At 46.0% G+C, this 20781-nt stretch overlaps 1 protein-coding gene across 5 annotated transcripts in view; it reads left to right on the plus strand.

The window, feature by feature from the left end:
• OCRL (OCRL inositol polyphosphate-5-phosphatase) overlaps positions 1 to 20781 on the plus strand; it is a 475965-nt gene that overhangs the window by 270633 nt on the left and 184551 nt on the right. For all 5 annotated transcript variants that reach the window (XR_013610641.1, XM_078688434.1, XM_078688437.1 and 2 more), the window contains exon 17: positions 9584 to 9749. Coding sequence is in view for 4 of the 5 variants with exons in the window: in XM_078688434.1 (XP_078544560.1) it covers positions 9584 to 9749 (166 nt within the window). In the remaining variant the exon portion in view is untranslated. The remainder of the gene's footprint in view (positions 1 to 9583; positions 9750 to 20781) is intronic.

A 20781-nucleotide genomic window follows, 5' to 3' on the forward strand; every position in this document is an offset into this window, starting at 1 on the left:
CATGCCCATATCCTGACACGAGAGGCTCCTGATTGGCCGCCCTGGCAACTGCGTCACAAGGAACACGCCCCCAACTGAGACTCGAACGCCCTGCATTTAATGGCGACTGAGTCACAGCGCTCCACCGGCTGTTCCGCGTGTAACTACACGCCTGAGTGTGTGGGGGTAGGTTACGAATGGCGCTGGCCTCGCGTCGCTAAGGTAAGCCAACAGTGTCTTTAACAATTCTTTGACGCTGCCTTCTGACGGACTCCTCAAGGAGACCGCATGGGGCCTTGCGTACCGCCGGGCTGCGGACACTGGGGACTGCCCTTGCCTGGTCCTGCGGCTCCACCTGATTTGGTGGTTGGGGCAGTCACACGGACTTCCACATCTACGGCCCTCCACACCGCTGGTCCTACCTTTGACCACCGGCGCGCTCGCTCGGCACCTGCGGGCGGGGCCGCGGATTTTTGACGGGTGGTATGTCCTACCATGCAACACAGCCTGGCGTTGCGGGACTCCGTGTGAGTTACTGGCTGTCCTGTTATTTAAGTTTTCCCTCGACTACGATCTGGTTATGACACTATGTCTTCCTCCCCTGTCCACTATTTCTACAGGTAGTTATCGCTAGCGCCGGCTCTACACGAACAAGCCGCGTAGACTGAAACAGGGTTTTGCAATGGTAAGCCCCTGCACTTGCTGGTAGTCATCTCTTTAAGTCCCTTTCTTCCAACTCGGGGGACATTGGCTGTTCAAAATAAACTATAATTTCTTGACCAGAGAGGCTTGTTGTGAGAAAGTAACATACCTCGAGTTAAGATTAGTATTCACACGTGTTCCAAATAATGTTTTGGGTCATATATTTATGAATGTAATAAAAGGCTCTCTCTCTGCACGAAGTCACATGTAAATAATGTTTTTAGCACTTAGAGGATCACTGATGCCTGGGTGCCACATTGATACTTGGGATAATTACGACGTACAATATTTAAGCGTTTTTGGAATACAGTGTTTATCTTTGTCTAATCCCTAGGTCTGACGGTGATGCAGTACTCTTAGCTTGCTCCAGTTATAGACCCATCAGGTTGTATAAAACATACCCCTTAGCTCACCTCTGAGCACCCAATGAGTTTATGAGCACTATCTGGTCCTGAAGAATTGCCTTTAGGGCATGAAACATGTTGACCACGTATGAGGGTTGAAATGAGGCCATACTAATGGTAATATTGGTCCTCAATACCCCTCTTTGCACTTTTTAATAAAGTGGCTAGCCACACGAATAAAGGTTACTTTGTGGACTACCCAACTTTTTTTAAAACTCACCTTTCGCTCACTACCTCACTCCTCTAGGTCCCTCACACGCTAGCAAATCACGGCAAGGAACAAAAGATCTCCGTAAAAGAGTAACACGTGTTGTTACCCGTCAGGCATTGCAGCGCCGGCTTGACGTAGGAGCAGGAAGCCGATGATGCAAACAACATCACAAAAGGCTGAATGAGACATGTCATCCAGCCCATTAGTTGTGTGAGGCTTCTTAGTTCCGACAAGGAACTTGCTGACTTCCCAAACCCCTTTATTTTCACTAATTATTCCGAGAGACTATATTACAGGCTTATCCCTAGGGGAACTTTGTACAACCTCTTTTGCTACATGTTCTTAGGACAGGTACACTGGACCCCTCTAAACATTGTCCCTTTTCGTCCCCCTCTTTGTTCATATATACTGCGTGGGTTGCCCCCACGGGACACTTAGGTTACCAAGAGTGACACTATTTCACTTCTCTGGCCCAATACACACTGGGTTTCTGTTCCCAGTACTCCGCATTTGCGGTTTTATTTAATTCTTGTAATAACCTTGAACCAAGCCATACTCCGTGCAAAAATGGAAGATGTACCGGGTCTTAGCTTTGACGATGATGCCATTGCCGAAGCCCTCAGGGCAGCACCCAGCTTACTCACCATCTCGGCTGCCTCTGGCGCTACCAACGACGATTGGGTCACACTTACCGATATGAAGAAAGAACTAATAAGGATTACGATACATGGGATAATGATGACCGAATACCTGAGGAGTAAAATCGCACCACAAGGCCTAATTGTGAACATCATACCCAGACTCTTCTTAGAAGACAAACAATTTAAGGTCGACTGGGTCCAGGTATCCTGGAAATGCACCAAAGATTTACTCTTTCTAATCGTGCAAACTTCTAAACGGCTGTCAGAGGCTTTATTAGAGAAAATCACAGCCATAGAAGCCACAATGAGAAGTGCGGTCAACAAGAACACCAAGGCTAACTTTACCACCAAACTAGCCGAGATCAACCAAGAAATGGCAGATCACCATGAATACCTCCTGAACCAGAAAACAGTCAAACTGCAGAAAGATATTGAATAATTTGAGAAGGAGAAAGTTTACCTATACTTGAAGGAGGGCTTCAAGAACAAAAAGACAAGCTACTCCTCGGATGAAAACTCAGACAACAATAGCCGAAGAGGCTCCACTAGCAGTGACTCAAGCGGAGGCTATAATCCAAAGAACAACCGGGCCCCACAACACCCCAATTGGCAACCAGGGTACCACCAAGGACCAGTGTTCCATGGGCCCCCACACATGGCACCCCCGTGGCAATACCCCTTCTACCAACAGGGTCCACCACAATTTTTCCCTTCAAACCCGCCACCTTTTCAAGGCAGAGGTTGGGGCAGAGGAAGAGGGCGAAAGCGAGGCAGACAGAAAGGGGTCCAGTGGCAAGACCAACCAACACCACAGACCACGGTAGAAACCAGGAGTACAACCAGGGGGAGAAGAGTCTGACGGTGAACCTCTCAAAGAGTTCTGACCCCCGCGGAAAATAAAGTTTTAGAAAAGGGACTTGGCTTCGTCCCCACTCCCATTCCTGATAATTTTCAGGAAATGATTGAAATTAAACAACTCTTCAGGAAGATACGCCTGAGAGCCTTCTTTGCTGACAAACCAGAACAAGACAATCCAGATACAGGACTACGGAAACCCTCCACTTTCACACCAACTGATGGGATGGTCCCCCCAGAGATTCTGGCTTTTGAGAGAGCGGTCTTAACCAGCCTTACTAAAAAACCACAATGTAACCAATTTAATAACCTGACCAAAGCAGAGAGACAGGCCTCCCAGGCCCTAGGTAATGACAACACGATCGTCATTAAACAAGCGGACAAAGGGGGTGCTACAGTCATCCAAGATTATGATGAATATGACCTGGAATGTAGACGACAACTTTCTAACAGTACCCACTATAGACCCCTCACCTTAGACCCTACCAAACGCCTGACAACTACCATCATGAGTCTTGTGATAGAGGGAGAAACCAATGAATGGCTATCAAAAAAGGAAGCAGAATTCCTTGTGGCTCCAAGAAGAAACCGAAAAAAGAGCACAGCACTTACCAATACAAAGAAATGAACATGTACTGTCTTCATTATCTTAAGTGGTTCATGTGCTTCAACCTGCTCCTCTGTATAGTTCCCCATGCCAAGAGCTACTACTGAACAAACTCAAGCTTTAAATAGGCATTGATACCTTTTTAGGTCTCGGCTAGAAGCGCGCGAAGCACGTTCTCGCCAGAGAACTATAGTCATCGGCTCAGCCGACAACGAGTGGAGACAAGAGCTGGTCACCCGCATAGCATTGTCAATGGGAGAGGGAGAGAACAGAGCTGGCCACGCGCGCATGGGATTTGGTCGCGTGCGTGACTCACTCTCTAATATAGACTTGGAGCAGCCGATGTGCACGCTCACGGCTACGGCGTCTCCGCCGCGCACCACAGCCCCATGATGAAGGTGACGTCCGTGGCTGCTCGTCGTCTCCGGTGGCTGCTGCGCGCGCAGGCCCCGCCTGGCGGCCGCTGCTCCTGGACTTCCGGCCCTCGCTGGACTTCCTGTGCTCCAGCGCCCGCGGATCGCTGAATGTCAACTTGTTTTTTTTACTTGCGGCGTACATTCTCCTTTAACTAAGGGGTAAGCACTATTTGTTTTTATTTGCGTCATGGCGACAGCATGTTTCAGTCGCCCTTAGCAAGGGCGTCAGCTTGTTTATATTAGCATCGCGTTTTCACGTACACTATTTGTACGTTTCAAAAATCAACACTTAGAAACTTTTCTGCTGAAAACCACACAATGGATTCCTATGGAAGGAAATACAAGTTACTGTAAGTACGCTTATAATTGCTTTTCAAGGTCAGTGCTGGGCTAAAAGATGCCGCACTGGGTTCTCTCCTGATAACAGGTGAGTAAATCGGAATTCGTAGTTCGGCTGATTTTAGAGGAATATTTGTAGAATGGTGAAGGAAGGGGGCGGGGCCTGAGGTGACATGTATGCAAACATGCCCTGTGGCGCATTTTAAGTTGCGGGATTAAGTGCCCTTCAATCCTGAGGTCCCCTGGGGGCCAACTAGCCCACCAGGGGACCTCAGAATTCAAGGGCACTTAATCCCGCAACTTAAAACGCGCCACAGGGCGTGTTTGCCCACGTCACCTCAGGCCCCACCCCCTCCCTTCACCACTGTGCAAACGTGCCCCCTGCGCGTTTTAAGTTGGGGGTGGTAACGCCCCTTGAATACTGAGGGTCCCTGGGGTGCAACTAGCCCACCAGCTAACTCCAGTAAGCGCCACAGAGCTGCATTGCAGAGAGGTGTAAAAAGGGGCGTGTCCTCAGAACACCTCTCTGCAACGCAGCCCCCTGGCACATACTGGAGGTACCTGGTGGGCTAGTTGACCACCAGGGACCCCCAGTATTCATGGGGAATTTGTTCCCCCTCTGCAAACGAGCCAGGGGGCGCGTTTGCAGAGTGGTGCAATAAGGGGGCGTTGCCTCCGGCGGTGATCCCTTTTTTAAAATATTTTTTTTAAGAAGGGCTGTGTAGCCCCCCTTCTTTTTCTAATATTTTTGGCCCTGGGGACCCCATCCCCCAGGGCCTGCCCCCAATTGTTTTTCTTTGTAAATAAAATATTTGGAAGGGGCCCTGTGGCCCCCATCCCCTGGGGCATGGGCCTTTTAAAAAAAAAAAAAAAAAGATTGACATATTAGGAGGGGGGCTGCCTTGCCCCCCTCGTGTGGCCACTTTTGGCCCTGGGTACCCCATCCCCCGGGCCGGCCCTTTTTTTTTATTAAAAAAAATATATATTGAGGGGATGGGGGCCACGTGGCCCCCCTCCCGGGCCACTAATAGCACAGGGGACCCCATCCCCTGGGGCTGGCCCACTCCGTTGGGGACCGTGTGGGGGTCCCCAATCCCCCCATGGTCCCAGCCAGCTTCCCGCATCCTGCAGGAGCTAGTATTGCTTTTCCATTTGGGGAGCAGCTATCATGCCGCTCTCCGTATGGAAAAGCAATCTGCTTTCCTATTTGGAAGAGAGAGCAGGTTCCCCTACTCTCTCTTCCAAATGGGAAAGCAGTTTGCAATGGCAGGGTGGGAGCAGCGAGGCTCCCGCCCTGCCATTACCAACAGCAGTGTTCCGGGGGCAGGCACCCCGGGACACTGCAGTAGCCAGCCCTCGGGGGTGGTGGTCCCCAGGGCCATTGAGGGCTCCAGGAGGGGGGCCTCGCGGTACCCTCCCACATTTTTTAGAAGCCCCGGGGGGTGGTGGTCGCCGGGGCTGAGGGGGCCTCAGAGCCCCCCACCCAATTTTCATAAGCCCCGGGGGTGGCGCTCCCTGGGGCTGGGGGGGCCTGAAAGCCCCCCACCCATTTGTTTGAAGCCCAGGGGGGTGGCAGTTCCCGGGGCTGCGGGGCGGCCCTGTGAGCCCCCGCATACATTAAATTCTAGCCCTGGGGGGTGGCGGTCCCGGGGGCTGCGGGGCGCCCCGTTAACTTAGAACCCCAGGGGTGGGGTCCCTGGGGTAGTGTGGGGGGGATTGGGACCCCCCACACTTTTTCTTTTAATAATGCCCTGGGATTTGCCTCCCCCCCTCCCCACCGGGGCAAATTAAAACATTTTGCGCGGGAGACTGCGTTTCTTTTTCTTTTTCTCTCGCTAGGATGCGCGGATCCGACGCCCATCCCACGGTATAAAAAATATATAATTTTTTTTTTTTTTTGGCCCTGAGCAGGTCTAGGGGGTCAGGGTGTGTCTACCCTGCCCCCTTTTCGCATTTTTCACGTTTTTTGTTTGGTTTCTTCTGCCCACGGTTCTACCGAGGCACAAGATGGCTGCCAACACTTCCTGATTTGGACTGTTGACAGCCAATTAAAAAGCAGCTTGTGCACGGCAGGGTGCTTGCAGGCTTCGCGTAGGGTGCGCGGACCTTCCGAGCCCATAGATATATATGTACTTTTAACTGTCATTTTCTCAGGAACTACTGAACGGATTTACACCAAATAAGCAAAAGGCACGAGTCTAAACCAAGGACTACCTCTTTGTCAAATTTGGTGTAATTCCATTAAGCAGTTAGGGCTGTAGCTGCAGCTAAAGGTCCTATGGGAAATTGCATGGGGAAAACGCGTTTCGGGACCTCCCTTTTTCTCGGCCCCCGCTTGATGGATCATCATGAAACTTTCAGGATAGGAGCAAACCGGAGCTGGCCAAACGTTTGGAAAATTTCACGCAGATTCGTCAACCGGCGCCAAACTTATTCCAAATAGAATGTTGCGGATTTTCTATGGATAATAGGTCCTAATTATAACTACCTACTGGTGGGCGCCAGTAGGTAATATATATATATGTATGTATGTATGTATTCTTAAAAAAAAAAAACCACAGTTAGTGTGTGCAGTTAACGTTCCCAATTAAAACCGATGACCTTCATAATTTATAGTTAGGAGCACAACCCCTAACTTGCACAGCAGCAGTGGAAGTCTTAACTTGCACACCAAATGTAATGCTAAGGACTTCACCCTCAATTAAATGGATTCAGTTACAAATGTTGTATGTCATCTTACAGTTGAGAACACGCACACATATCACACAGCCACGCCACTTTGAAAGAGACGTCTATGAATGTAGTACTACTGATTGATTTGATTGTGTTAAAGTTGAATTACATATTGAATTTAGGTTTTGTGTTAGTATAAATGTTGTGAGGTCCAAATCTAATTAGGAATTGTTTCCTGTGATTGAGTGGAAGTGCACATCTAGCCTCACATTGGATGTTTTTTAGGGTTCTCCTAGCGATGCAGCGCATGTGCTGCTCGCCTTGGCGAGACCTATTGTCGATTTTCCATCGGAAGGGGGACAGGAGATGTGCACGCTTACGGACAGGGGATGTGCACTCCATACGCATGCACATCTCCTGTCCCACGGCGTTTTTCAGGACAACGCACGCATGACGCGCTTTCACTTTCCCTCCCTCTTCCCCGTGATCTCCACATCTCCTGCCCTGTGCTTTCACAGCGACAGCTTGTTGTATATGTCAAAAGCTCTAACGTAGATTGGTTGTGTTTCTAATCGCAGACCCAACCCCGCTCCTCGCTACCTCCTCCCCCACTCCACGCTGGTGACCCCGGCTGACCCTAAAGCACTGGTAATTTCTGAATAACCTGTATCCAGTAAGGCGCCATCGTCCCCTGTAATAAACAGTTGGCTTTTTGAACAAATATGCCTGTGGTCTGCCTCGGACACAGTCTCCTGGAACCAGACGTGAACCAAGAGGAAATCTTCGGGGTGGGTGGTGTTTTATTATTTTTGTCTATCATTCCGTTTGTGGTAGGGTGGGGCATTTTCACTGATAGCACGATCTGTATGTAGGCACAGTTTTTTAAAGGCGTGAATAGAACATTATACTTTAAACGGGCACATGACAATTTATTTTGTTGCTTGGGCCGAAATAATTTTAAAGTAAAGTAGCAGAATATTTTACATATAATTACCTGTTTAAAAAAAAAAGCCACTTACGGACTTAAACCTACGCTTTGTATTTTTTTTTTTTAAATGGCTTCATGTAAGCATGACCGCAGCCCACACAATGCTACCGCGTAGGTGTAAATGGTGTTACGAATGAAGAGTGTCTGTAGTGGTTAGATGCTTTTTTCTTAAGTCCAGAGGGTAAAATATGTTTACTATTACTGTAATTGGTGCTCTGACCCTTTTGGATTTCTCGAGCCCCACTCCTTGGTTTTCAAGGTAAATGGTGTTACTACTGTGTAAATGTATGCCACGACTCTGCACAAATATTCAATAGTAAATGCTTTGCAAAGGGTGTGGAGTAGGAGGGTCAGAGCGTGGCTGGTCTTCAAGTTGGTGAACACTTATACAGATGCCTCTGAGCCCCACCTTCATTCCTACAGACTGTTTGAGGGTTACCCCAGCAATGAGCTCGATCCACCACCCTTCCAGGGTGGTGAGGGCGACGTAAACCTCCCAGACTTTCTGGGCTGTAGGTACGGTGGTTCCTTCATGGGGTAAAGTCAGTGTTCCCCCCAAAGAATAAGAAAAATGTGCATTTCCATATTGGTCCGTTTCCACAGTGCAAAGTTGTACAGTGCAGCAAAAAGGAATTTGCATAACTGGCTTTCAGTAGTACAAGTTTCTTCTAGATGTAGACTTGGTGAACATAATAACTCTGAATCCGTTAGTAATACTGCTCCTTCGAGGGAAGATTTGTGATTCCCTTTGTGAATTAGGCCCACTGTTTTTAATGTAGCAGAAGCATCTCCAATACGAGGTTCTGCATTTGGAACAGGTTTTAAATAATCTGGTAGGATGGGGGCCAGAATCTAGAATCGTCCAGGATGTGCCAGGAAGGGGCTAGAGAATGTGAATGGGACAACCCTAGGCAGCACACTGCTTAGAAAGGATTTTTTTTATTTTTTTTTTTTATTTACAATATTTCGCATTAACATTTCTGGCTCAGGGGCACATGATGTTCCCATAATCACAAGGTTTTAGGTGAGGAGCTAAAGGTGGGATTAGAACCCAGGTGGCCATGTGTTGTGCCCGGCAGTTTCAACCACGAGCCCCTTGCTACATTATCTGTTTTGAGTGTCTTTTTAACACAGCCGGTTCGGTGCTGCCTCAGCTTCTCACGGCAGCATCCAGATGAAAAGGCTGAAAACACAAGCTGTCCGTGCCCAGCACCTTTTGATCTGGCCCTTACAATTCGAGTTAAAAATGTTGCCTGTGTAGGCTTCATTTAGCAAAGGCAGCTCCTCTGCGTCACGTCGTTGTTTTTAGAATAACCCAGACAGTCCTTTTCTTTCACCAGGATTGACTTCCCTATACTACGGTAAACAATGTTATAACAAGCATTTGCAAAATTATAAGCTATTGGCATTGTAAGTGACAATGCCGTGTATATATCTGTTTTTAAAATCAACACATAGATAGAAGCTTTGTCATTTACAATGCCAGTTGCTGAAAGTTTCGCAAATGGGAGACCTGTTGCATTGCAAATGCTTGGCATAGTGGTAGGCTAGATTCGTAAAGAGATTTCTGTGACTAAATGTGTGTTTCTCCTGCCATGGGTGTGATGTACTTCTGATTGGACTCACAAAAAATATTTCAGCTGTGTCATGTGTTCCATAGCATTCTTTAGTTGTTAAACCCAGCAATGTACATCTTCACAGCGCCAATTGTTTCATGATTTATCACATCTGGTTTACATCTGCTTTAATTAATCCTTCTTGTTCACAGTTTGTGTTTCAAAATGTGAAATTCAGACAGCTTCAGAAGGAGAAATTCCAGATAAAAAATGATGGCCAGGTCACCTGCCACTTCTCCTTTATTCCTAAACTGAACGACAGTCAATACTGCAAACCTTGGTTGCGAGCAGAACCTTGTGAGGGCTATTTGGAACCAAGTGAGTACTTCACCTTTGTCGCCAAAGTCTTTTTTTTCCATTCCTTTTATTAGCCTAGTATAAATATCAAGTTCTTAAACTCTGGTTATAACGGAGTATGGCAATTTTATGAACCAAAACCAAAAGTGCAACCCTAAATAAAAGTCAATGAAATTTCGTAGGGTTAACACACAGTAAAGGATACTGCATTTGTTTCCAATTTCTAGGCTTGACTTATATGGTACTTGTAGCATTCAAAGCTTGTATATATTGTTTTCTTACTTGCATTTCATGCCCTGTGTCAGCCTCCTTCAGTCACTGGTTTATTTTTCTCCACAACCTCCAGCCGTTTACATGAGACATTGTCGGTCACATCTTGGATCATCCCATTCGAATATTTTAGTGGCACTGTGTGGTATCTTCCACTTCTCCCCCCCCCCGGCAGCTCCGCGTGTAATGGAACTGCTCGCGGTGACATCACTTAGAATGTCGCCGCGACCAGTGTTCCAAGGCGAGCGCCGTGGGGACAGAAGGAAGCTGTCACCGGTTGTGGCGGCTGCTGTGGCTGGGGTCGTTGCCTTTCTCCTGTGACTTTAACAGGAATAAATACTTCATGGAAAATACCACAGTGTCGTGTCTTGATTGATGACCATCACCACACTGGCGACGAGGGTCAACCTACGACAGAGACCCCAACACGCGAGTAAGAACGAGAACGGAGCGAAATGAAATAACAGGAAGACGAGAGGCTGACGGAAGGTTAAGCGATCTCGAGCGAACTGAAGAATTGAGCAGTGGTGAGTCACTATCAGCTGGAAGAGGAATGTGTGAAAGGCTTCAGACGTGACCACTTAAGAAACGGAATAAGCGAGGTTGACGTAAAGTGACCGCAAGCGGACAGGCGCAGGAATAGCAGGCTGAGTGTGAGATGGTTGCTGATCTCACATGGTGTCGACGACCGGCAGGGGAAGTAAGCGAGGGGTGCCGTGCTCTCAGTGAAGAGTACTGTATGCGAAGTACCTGTGGAGCACTAGCCGACAACGCAGAACAATAGCAGAAGGAGTGCTGACGGCGGATGACTGCGTGACTAGATATCGGTGGTGAGTCACAGTGTGTATACCAGGCAGGTCGGCTGCCACTGCTGTACAGCGTCAGCAGACGGAGACTTGGACTCTTACAGGGTTTTGAGTATAATGCTCTGACTTTGCTGCACTGACTGTGAGGTGACGGCTGGCCAGAGCAGCGTGCGAAAGAGTCTTACTGTTAGGATCCAAAAGGAGGGTAGCGAGCCACACGGTGTCCCATCTTGGTCAAAATACATCGGAAGTAATAAACCTCACCTCCGTGCAAGTTGTAGGCTGCAAGGCGTCTCCACTGCGATATTCCTGTCATCGATTCCACGAGGAAAGAGACTTTGCTCGACCGGCCCCATAGTTGTTGTGAGGGCAGGAAGTGAAGCGTGTAGATCGTCTTGTGACTGGTGACGTTCTTCGTGGTTTTTTTTTTTTTGGAGGATAGACCAGCTATGCAAGTACAAATTCACCTCTGAAGGAGCCGACTTTGACGCCACAGTGCCACCCTGTGGTTAGGGAAGTTGATGCACACGCTGCCAGTAATGTTGCAGTGCCAGCTTATTCGTCATAATTCTCTTTGAGATATTTACATGTTAACTCTGTTTCTGCACACAGGTCTACTCACGCTTTACAACACCGCCTGTTTCCCCGTAGTGCACGTTTTCAACTGTGTTTTTACAGGGAGGGGCCCCTGGAACAGGATAATTATGCAGAGTGTAACACCCCCACCTTTCTTCCTAACTAACCCAGGGGATCCTACTATTCAATGGAAAAAGTGGAAAAAGGTGTTTCTAAATTATGCAACTGTGTGTGCCCAAATCTTGGGTTAGAAAGAAAGCTAGCCCTGTTGGCATACTACCTAGGAGCAGAAGGGGAAGAAGTGTTGGATCACCTCCCAGATCTAGTGGCACAGGAAGCAAGGGGTCTGAATGAACTGGAAGTCAGTCTGAAGAAATTAGATTTGCACTACCTCCCAAAGACTAGCACGATAATGGAGAGATACCATTTTGGGAGAAGAGTACAGAAGGAAGGGGAATCTATTGAAGATTTTGTCTGATTTAAGGAAGCTAGCTGCGACTTGCAAGTTTGGTGTTGCGAGTGAGGAGAGGATCAGGGACCAGTTTGTGCTAGCGTGTAGGATGGAACGAGTACGGGAAGAGTTGTGGTTGAAAGACGACCCACCCCTGAGGGAGGTCTTGATAGTTGCAAAACAGGTGGAACACATGCTGCAGTGTGTCAGTGAGATAAAACAGGACAGCAGTGAGAAAAGAGGCGAAGACAAGCCCAAAGTAAGTGAAGTCACGACTGAGTCTGTGTCTGTGATCAAAGGCCAGAAAATAGTTGGGAAAGAGCAGAAAGAGAACAAAATGGGATGGTCATTCAAGGGTGCCTGTTACAGATGCGGAAAGCAGGGGCATATGGCCAATGACAAGGAGTGCCCTGCCCTCAAATTCACGTGCAACAAGTGCGGAAAGATAGTCCATTTCAGACAATACTGCAGGAGTGGACAGGGTTTTAGTAGGCAGGGCAGAGACAGGACAAACTCTGTATGTGACGAAATAGTGATGCAAGTCTGGTAAGGTCAGGTCTGCAGTCCCTTAGACACAATTAAAGTAAAAGGTACTGAATTAGAGGCATTGTTTGACTCCTGTTCAAGAATAACGATAATCAGTGCAAAGTAATTTTCACGGGTGTCCGAGGGGAGGATTAGTTTGAGAAGGATGGACGTACGGCCTGGAGGGTATGCGGGTCGCCCCATCTCCATGAAGGGTTATTTCTGGGACACAATTGAATACAGGGACAGGACAACGGTGTCAAAGGTTTATGTGTCTACTGTTGGTGATAACATTTTGGGTTGGCAAGCACAGAAGGAGTTGGGGGTCTACCTCAACCCAAATAGTAATCCCCAAATCCTAATACAAGCAGTGCAGGAGTCTAAGGGAGATTTGGTGTCAGAGTTCAATGAAGTATTTAGGGAAGAACTTGGGTGCTTAAAGAATTACTGCCACTAGATCAAACTGAAAGAAAACGCAAAGCCCGTAGTAGCCAAAGTAAGGAAGCTACCCATCGCCATCCAAGAAGCGGTGAAGACCGAACTCGAGAAACTATGCAAAGCAGGGGTCATTGAACCGGTGGAAGCGACAGAATGGCTGGCGCCAATCGTAGCAGCTCAGAAAAAGGATGGTTCGGTCCGGCTGTGCATTGATCTTAGGGCCCTAAACAAAGAGGTTGTAGTTGACCGTTTCCCACTGCCCAACATTACTCAGATGATGAGCATGCTAGGGGGCGCAAGAGTATTCTCCACACTTGACCTTACATCAGCTTATTTTCAAATCAAGCTGCACGAGGAGTCAGAAGAACTCACAGCGTTCGTGACGCCTATGGGCGCATTCAAGTGCAAGAGGATTCCTTTCGGTCTGGTATCAGCGGCAGCAGTATTCCAGAGACTTATGGGCAACATCTTGAGAGAGATTCCAGGCGTCCTATGCAACCAGGACGATGTGCTAGTATTTGCAAAAAACCATGAAGAACATGATAAGATACTGAGACAAGTACTGACCAGATTTAGGTTGCAAGGACTAACCGTGAAAAGAGAAAAGTGTGTGTTCGGCTGCAGGGAACTGAATTTTCTGGGACATAAGGTAACAGCAGAAGGAATCCGTCTGAAAGCTGAGCTCCAGAACACCATCACGAACTTGGTGGCCCCAAAGAGCAAGGACGAAGTCAAGTCATTCATGGGAATGCTGGAGTTCTACAGCAAATTCATAAGGAATTTTGCAGGAAAGACTTATGCCATGCGACAGCAGTTGAAAAAGGACACTGTGTTCAGCTGGAGTGATGAATGTCAAAGAGAGTTCGAGGAGGTGAAGAATGCACTCGCAGAAGCACCCAGCCTTAAGTCTTTCATACCCAATCGAGCGACTGTAGTCACAACCGACGCAAGCGCAAAAGGACTAGGGGCGGTCCTAACCCAAGTGAGCACAGACGGAGAAGAAACGATTGCCTTCGCCTCAAGATCCTTGCAGAAGTCGGAGAGCAATTACTCCGTGATTAAAAAAGAGGCCTTGGCAGTATTCTGGGCACTGGGAAAATTCAGGGACTTTCTGTGGGGAACAAAATTCACCCTTCGCACAGATCACAAGCCATTGGTCGAAGTTTATGGTAAAAAGGGTCTGGATGCAATCTCGAGCAGGATCAGACGTTGGGTTGTAGGTCTTCAAGAATACACATTCTGCGTGGAGTATGTCCCTGGGACTCGCAACTGTGCAGCAGATTGCTTGTCGCGGTTGGTGGATGTTACTGATGTGAACGAAACGCAAGACGAGGTGGAAGACGAAATTGAAGAACATCAAAAGGAAAATGTGTGCACAATTCAGAGAGCTATAGGTGAAGAAACATGGAAAGGTGCACTAAAGAATGACGGAGTCCTAGATGAGGTGTGCAAAAGAGTACGAAACAGATGGAAAACCGAGAATAAACGGGACGAAGCTCTCTGGTCATTCTGGATGGTCAAAGATGAGCTGGCCGTAGTCGACGAATGTCTCTTCAGAGGAACTAGGTTGGTACCTCCCGCGGCAGTGAGAGAAGGCCTTGGTGGATTTGGCTCACGATGGCCACCTGGGCATCACAAAGACCAAGCAAAGACTGAGAGAGGACTACTGGTGGCCGAACATGGACATTACCATCGAAAGGAAAGTGAGAGACTGTATCCCGTGCAGCATCAGCGACAAAGTCTTGAGACAACGTACGCCCCCAATGGTGTGCAGGCCATCAGGACCTTGGGAAGAGTTGGCGGTGGACATAATCGGCCCACTGACAGGAGAAGTGCGCACACCATACATTCTGGTGCTCATGGATCTGTACTCCAGGTGGCCGGAAGTGAAGTTGGTTAGTGAAGTCACGACGACGACCGTCATTGAGTTCCTTCAAGGTTTATTCATTAGAGAGGGATTACCCAGCAGTCTACTCACAGACAATGGAGTGCAACTGTGCTCGAAAGAGATGGAAGACTTCCTTGAGGAGAGGGGCATCACACACAAACGCTGCGCTCTGTATCACCCTGAGACCAATGGCATGGTCGAACGTTTCAATAAGACTCTCAAAGAAAGCATTCAGTTGGCCAGGACCAGCGGTTTGAACTGGAAGTAAGAAGTATGGAGGCGGATAGAAGCGTACAGGTTCACTCCGCACCAAACGACGGGAGTCACCCCATTTGAGTTGCTCCGAGCAAGAATACCCAACACCAAACTGTCGCCGGGCTGGATGAGTTGGCACAAGGGATGGTCTGATCACTCCAAGGAAGCTAAGGGGTTAGAGAGACAGAGGGAAGCAATGGTTGAGAGGAAAGAAAGGTTCGACAGGCTACACTCTACGCAGGAGGCTGGGTTCAATGTAGGGGATGATATTAAGATCAGGACACTCACTGGTAGGGCGAGTTGGTCTGGATTCAGCAGGCTCACTAAGATTACAAAGTTGTTCAGGAATGCCGTAAAAACCCAGGAAGGGAAGATCTGGAACCTGGGTCGAGTAGTGAGATATCACCCCCTGGGCAAGATTCCCGCAGTGAAAGTGGGGGTGAGGGCAACTCTGTGGGGAGCACGGGTCCCTCTCCCAGGGAACAGAGGGCGGTCCCTCAACCGGTTGGTAGGACAAGCGGGAGAGCGACCAGACCACCCAGACGATGGGAGCAGTATGTGATGATGTAAAACTGTTGTACATTCTTTTTCTGATAAACGTTTCTATGCCTCAGTCCGTAGAGAAGGGGGATGTGTGGTATCTTCCACTCCTTCCCCCCCCCCCCCTCGGCAGCTCCGCGTGTAATGGAACTGCTCGCGGTGACATCACTTAGAATGTTGCCGCGACCAGTGTTCCAAGGCGGGCGCCGTGGGGACAGAAGGAAGCTGTCACCGGTTGTGGCGGCTGCTGTGGCTGGGGTCGTTGCCTTTCTCCTGTGACTTTAACAGGAATAAATACTTCATGGAAAATACCACAGTGTCGTGTCTTGATTGATGACCATCACCACACACTGTTTTCTATTAGCTTTGTTGGAATGCATGAGGCTCTATTTTACATCTGAAATCAGGTGCACTAGTGGCTCGTTAGGACTGGAGAGCTAACACTGACAAAATCTTTTGATAAACGAATGCTACAAAATATGAGCCTTGGCAAAGCCAGTAGGTCCGATGTTAATGTGCTTTAACAAAAGGCAAAGCACATTAAAGCAAAACAAATTTAAGAAATAAAAGGTTCTCTAGAATAAAGTTTTTCTTTGTCTTTTTTTCATTTTATTTCTGTTTCTTTAGAAATGATGGAAGGCAAGAGGGGCCTTCATTATAGTCATCCTTTAGTTTGTATAATGTGGTAAGAAAGAAGAACTATAATAAAGGCTCCCTTGCCACCTGATCTTTAACATCATTAAAAAAAGAGGTCTGTATCGAAAGCAAGGGACCCTTTCTTATACAGATAGTTGTGTTGGTAGGCAAGGCACGGCAGCTGTGATGAGAAGCTGCCTGAAGTGAAGGGTAAGTAGGTGGGTGGGAAGAAGGAGGATAGTCGGTGGAAAGGGAAGAAGTGGGAGGTAGGAGCCAAGAGGGGGAGACTTGTGGGTGAAAGGGAAAAAGCGATACATGGGAAAGAGTGAAGAGAACCAGAAGGACTGAGCCGGTGCGATTGGGCACAAGATGGGAAATGGAAGGGGCAGCATTGAACATGGCATATAGTTGTAAAATAGTTCCCCATGGAGTTAAATTTAAACATCCCATTGAAGGTGGAAGGAGAGAAGTAACTCCTGTGAGCTGAGCCAAGATGTGAATCACAAAGTCTTAATCCAGCAGCTAAAATGAGATAGTAAAAAATGCCAAAAGGTGAAAAGAGCGGACCCAGAATGTTCACGGTTTGTGAGAGACTATACCTCTGATACAGCTGTGATGTCAAAACTCAAACTTATAAGAGGGTAGTTTTCTTTTCTGTAGAATCTGACAATCAAATGCTTTTGTCAGAACTCCCACCCGAGTGTTGTTGCAGTATTCACCCACTGAATAAAATTGGCATTCATCTTCCACATACCCGATGATTACTTTACCATTGCAACAATCCTGCTACTTTTAATATCTGAAGGCAAGCCACCTGGCAGCTCTGTGGGAAAACGTTGAAAAAAATAAATCCTAAAATAAAACGTTCTCATTTTCTGTAGCTTTACTAATGCTTATTCTTCCCTTGAGTGAGACTTCATTTATTTTGTTAAGTGTTCTTGTTTAGCAGAGTTGTTGATCAAGGTGTAGCGGGGTGCTCCTTGCAGCAGAAGGAAATACGTGGGGATGTTCAAACTAGTGAGCGAGTGAAAACTATTGTGGAAATGCTGGTAGCTGTAGTGACAAAAAAACTTGTAAGGATAAATAACTGAAGAATATAATACGTTTTTATTGCTATACTCGACCTCATATGTCGTCAGTGAAGCTATTTGAGCACCAACAATGTAGATGTTCATATATAGAAGTTGGTTTGTTACTAAATGATGGAAGTTGCTGAAGCATGAACAATCTGAAATGAGGACTTTGGTGTGCTTGCATCATTTGTCTGGCTTCAAGTCTGATAGAAGAGCAATCCTAGACTATGATTTGATGGAATATGGAAAGAAAAAACATGACCGATTTAACTGGTTGTTTTAGTGGATAAATGACATTCAAAACAATTGGTGTTTTCATTTCTACTAATCTCAAAATGTGAAACTTAATGACTAGAATATTTTCTTGTCTTACTTCTACATGCGAGATACTAATCACATTAATTTGATTCAATAATGTCATTGTATTGTACATCTGTAATTTGTGAGCACGTCTGCAAAACTACTTGTTGATGAAGCATCATGGGCAGCCACAAAAAAAATACCTTTAAAAAAAATAAAAGGTAAAATGAAGGTGCAAAAAATCATCAGCAACTTTAAACCTGTTGAAAACGTCCCCACCATATCAACACATCTCAACCTACTACAGTGTGAAATCGGTCATGGCTAAGGATTGGAAACTGCCCACTGAAAGTCTGGAACGGCAACAATTGAAGGAGATTATGTTATCCTAGTAAAGCTCAACAGATCAGATCTCAGGACTTTGTTCTGCTGTTCTGGTAATCAGAATGGTAAACTGCTCTTTCTTGGTTTGCCTCTTTTATGGTTCACATGTTTATAGACCTAAACTCCTATTGTACACCATCGAAATTAGATGCAGAGGCGTGCAAGAATTGCCCTTGCCACCAGCACTCCTCCACATCTGCTCTGAAAAGCATTGGCAACCATGGCTTGCTATAAAACTCATATAGAGATGAGGCACAGCTCTGCCTATGCATTGTTAACAATTTAAAGCATTACCCCACTCCTTGAAACCTTTCTAAGCTTTTCTGAAATGTGAGTGACCATGAGCTTCTTCAGACTCTGGGTCTCCTTAGCTTCACTACTTTTCATTAAATGAACCGGCAACACCAACACTTTTAACAGCCTCACTGCACCATGCAACCTAGAATAACTTGTCACAACACCTACAAAAACAAAAGCCTGGAGGCTTAACCTTGACTCTGTACAGATTTTGACTTTTTCCTCCTTATTCTCTGTCACCCATCTGTTTCTTTTTTCAGGACTGCAAAGTTAATAGAGGTTGGAACTTCCATACTCCTGACTTCGGTTGTTTTGACTTACACTACTTTAATCTCCAGAAATACACAATATGCCACTTCTAAGTTGTCTACCTTACAAGACAAGTGGCAGTAGAATCCCTGAACTAGAAACTGCCATCCCATGAGCGCCTCTCACTTTACATAAATGCAAGAGTAACCTTCAAGACAGTTTGTCCTACCCCTGTGATTCCATTAAAAGAAAAGGCCCTATACTCCACAACTGTTTAAAAAAAATACTACATCCTCAATACTCTCTGCTTCAATATCAGAGGTGCCCTACCTATATAACACTTCAGGGATACCAAGTGCCCTGCAAATGGATAATCCATATCCCTCAAGTCTACTAATACTATTTCCAAGTCATACATATCATACAAAGATTACATTTGCTCATCAAATATAGAGATTCTGAAATGAACTTCACAGTATACTACATTTAGTATCACTTATAAAGTGATTGAATACATTCTACGAAATAAAATAAAAATCATTAAACCCTGGCCTTCATTCAGTGCCAAAAGAGTGTAAGAGAAATATTGTTGTGAACACCTAAATTACCAATCATTCTTGTATAAACCGTTTTGCGTAAACGTTACAAAGCTGCACAGATAGTGGAAGTCTGTAGAATTAAAGCAGATTTGTAAAGCTTTTTGGCAACCAAGGAAGCAAAGTCTTCTAATGCAGGGCAGAAGAAAAGATATATGTGATTCTGTGCAAGAAAAACCGCAACAAACAATATGAATAAGACAGGGTTCTAAGTCATCACAAATTGACATCCCCTTTCTTTCATATCTTGCCAACAGACCGCTTTAGCTGTCTATCATTTTCTTTCCAGTTTGTTACATATATTTGGAGTGGGATTTGAGGCAGCCCCTTGCTAATGATAGGATGGCTTTGTTACTTATGCCAAGTGTCTACTTTTGATTTGATGGCTTTTTTCCGTAGTCTTTTGTCCACCACAGAGCATTTTGGTCTAACTGAGTTCTTTCTGGGTAAGTTGTATCCTTTCACAACCTACTCCAGCTTCTGTTTTTTAAGAAGCTTTTTGGCACTCCAAAGGAGTGCAACTGTTTCCTTGGTGTCTCTGTTTTCTGTTTTTTGAATCCCCCACCAAACCTCCACACTATATCTTCACAGACCCCGCTACCTAATGTTTTGTTCATATTCTCCAGGCATAGTAGGACATCAGTCTCTGCCTCTCAAAGTTTGGAAGGGAAGGAATATAATTCCACCCAGCAAGCATTGCATAACCAGTGTAAATACAAGAACAGCTCCCTTTCCTCAGCAACGGCTAACCGTCACTATTTAAGACTTTATTCACAACTAAGAGTATTGCCAGTTATGCATAGAATGAGTTATCCCATATTTGCTTGGTGTGCAGCACAGAAAATGAAAGGCAGGGTGGGCCTATTGTGTTTACCAAAGTCCGAAGTTCTCCTAGATGTGTTTGGAATCTTCCTCCTATAAAGGTGAGGTTATTGAAACTGCATGCAAGACTAATCTTGTGTCCTACTGTAAGATAGTGTGGCTGCTCAGACAAGGGTTGTATAGGAATACATCATGAAATGGCATAGACCACACAACGACACATTAGACACCTCTGCAGAATTAAATTTATAGAGTGGCAATAAACAGAGAGCTGCATACAAAGGAGTGTATTGGATGGAAAATATTTTGTGCATGAGTACAACAAATAGAGATACTATAGAATAGTCATGAAATTTAACCTTTTAGATTTTTCCCTTGCACTTTCTATAATGCACTTGTTGTATAGATTTTTTCAGTATCTTTGCATTTCACCCGCTTAAACCTATGAAGTTTTTTTTTATTTTTCATGTATATCTTATGACCAAATGATACCTTAGTAACAGAATCTATTTCTGGAGTCTGTGGTCTTTTCTTAGGCCGGTTTACAAATACAAAATATACTCATGGCAGTTGAGTGTTTTTTGCATACTCACAAAATTGACATGGTTTTTAAAAACCCATGAGCTAGCGGGATCAAAGTGCCTGATGTGCGAAGGTAAAAAGTGAATAATTTTGTTTGCCATGAGCAAAAGAAGGGACAATACAGTCAAACAAGCCCGGTTTGCATTCAAGAAATAGAATAACTAGGGATTTCAGGGCAAATTAAAGTAATTCCTTCCAGGATTTCCAGGTCTGCAGTTACTTTTTTATTCACAGAACTGAAAAAAATTATTTGGTTATATCGTTACATATTCTAAAATATTCGAATCCTTAACAAAGCCGTCAGCATCCAGTTGCAATGTCTGTGGTTGTTGGCACTCCTTTCTCAAGTCTCAGCTTCCATTTAT

The sequence above is a fragment of the Lissotriton helveticus genome, chromosome 4_1, assembly GCF_964261635.1.
Source record: "Lissotriton helveticus chromosome 4_1, aLisHel1.1, whole genome shotgun sequence".
NCBI lineage: Eukaryota > Metazoa > Chordata > Amphibia > Caudata > Salamandridae > Lissotriton > Lissotriton helveticus.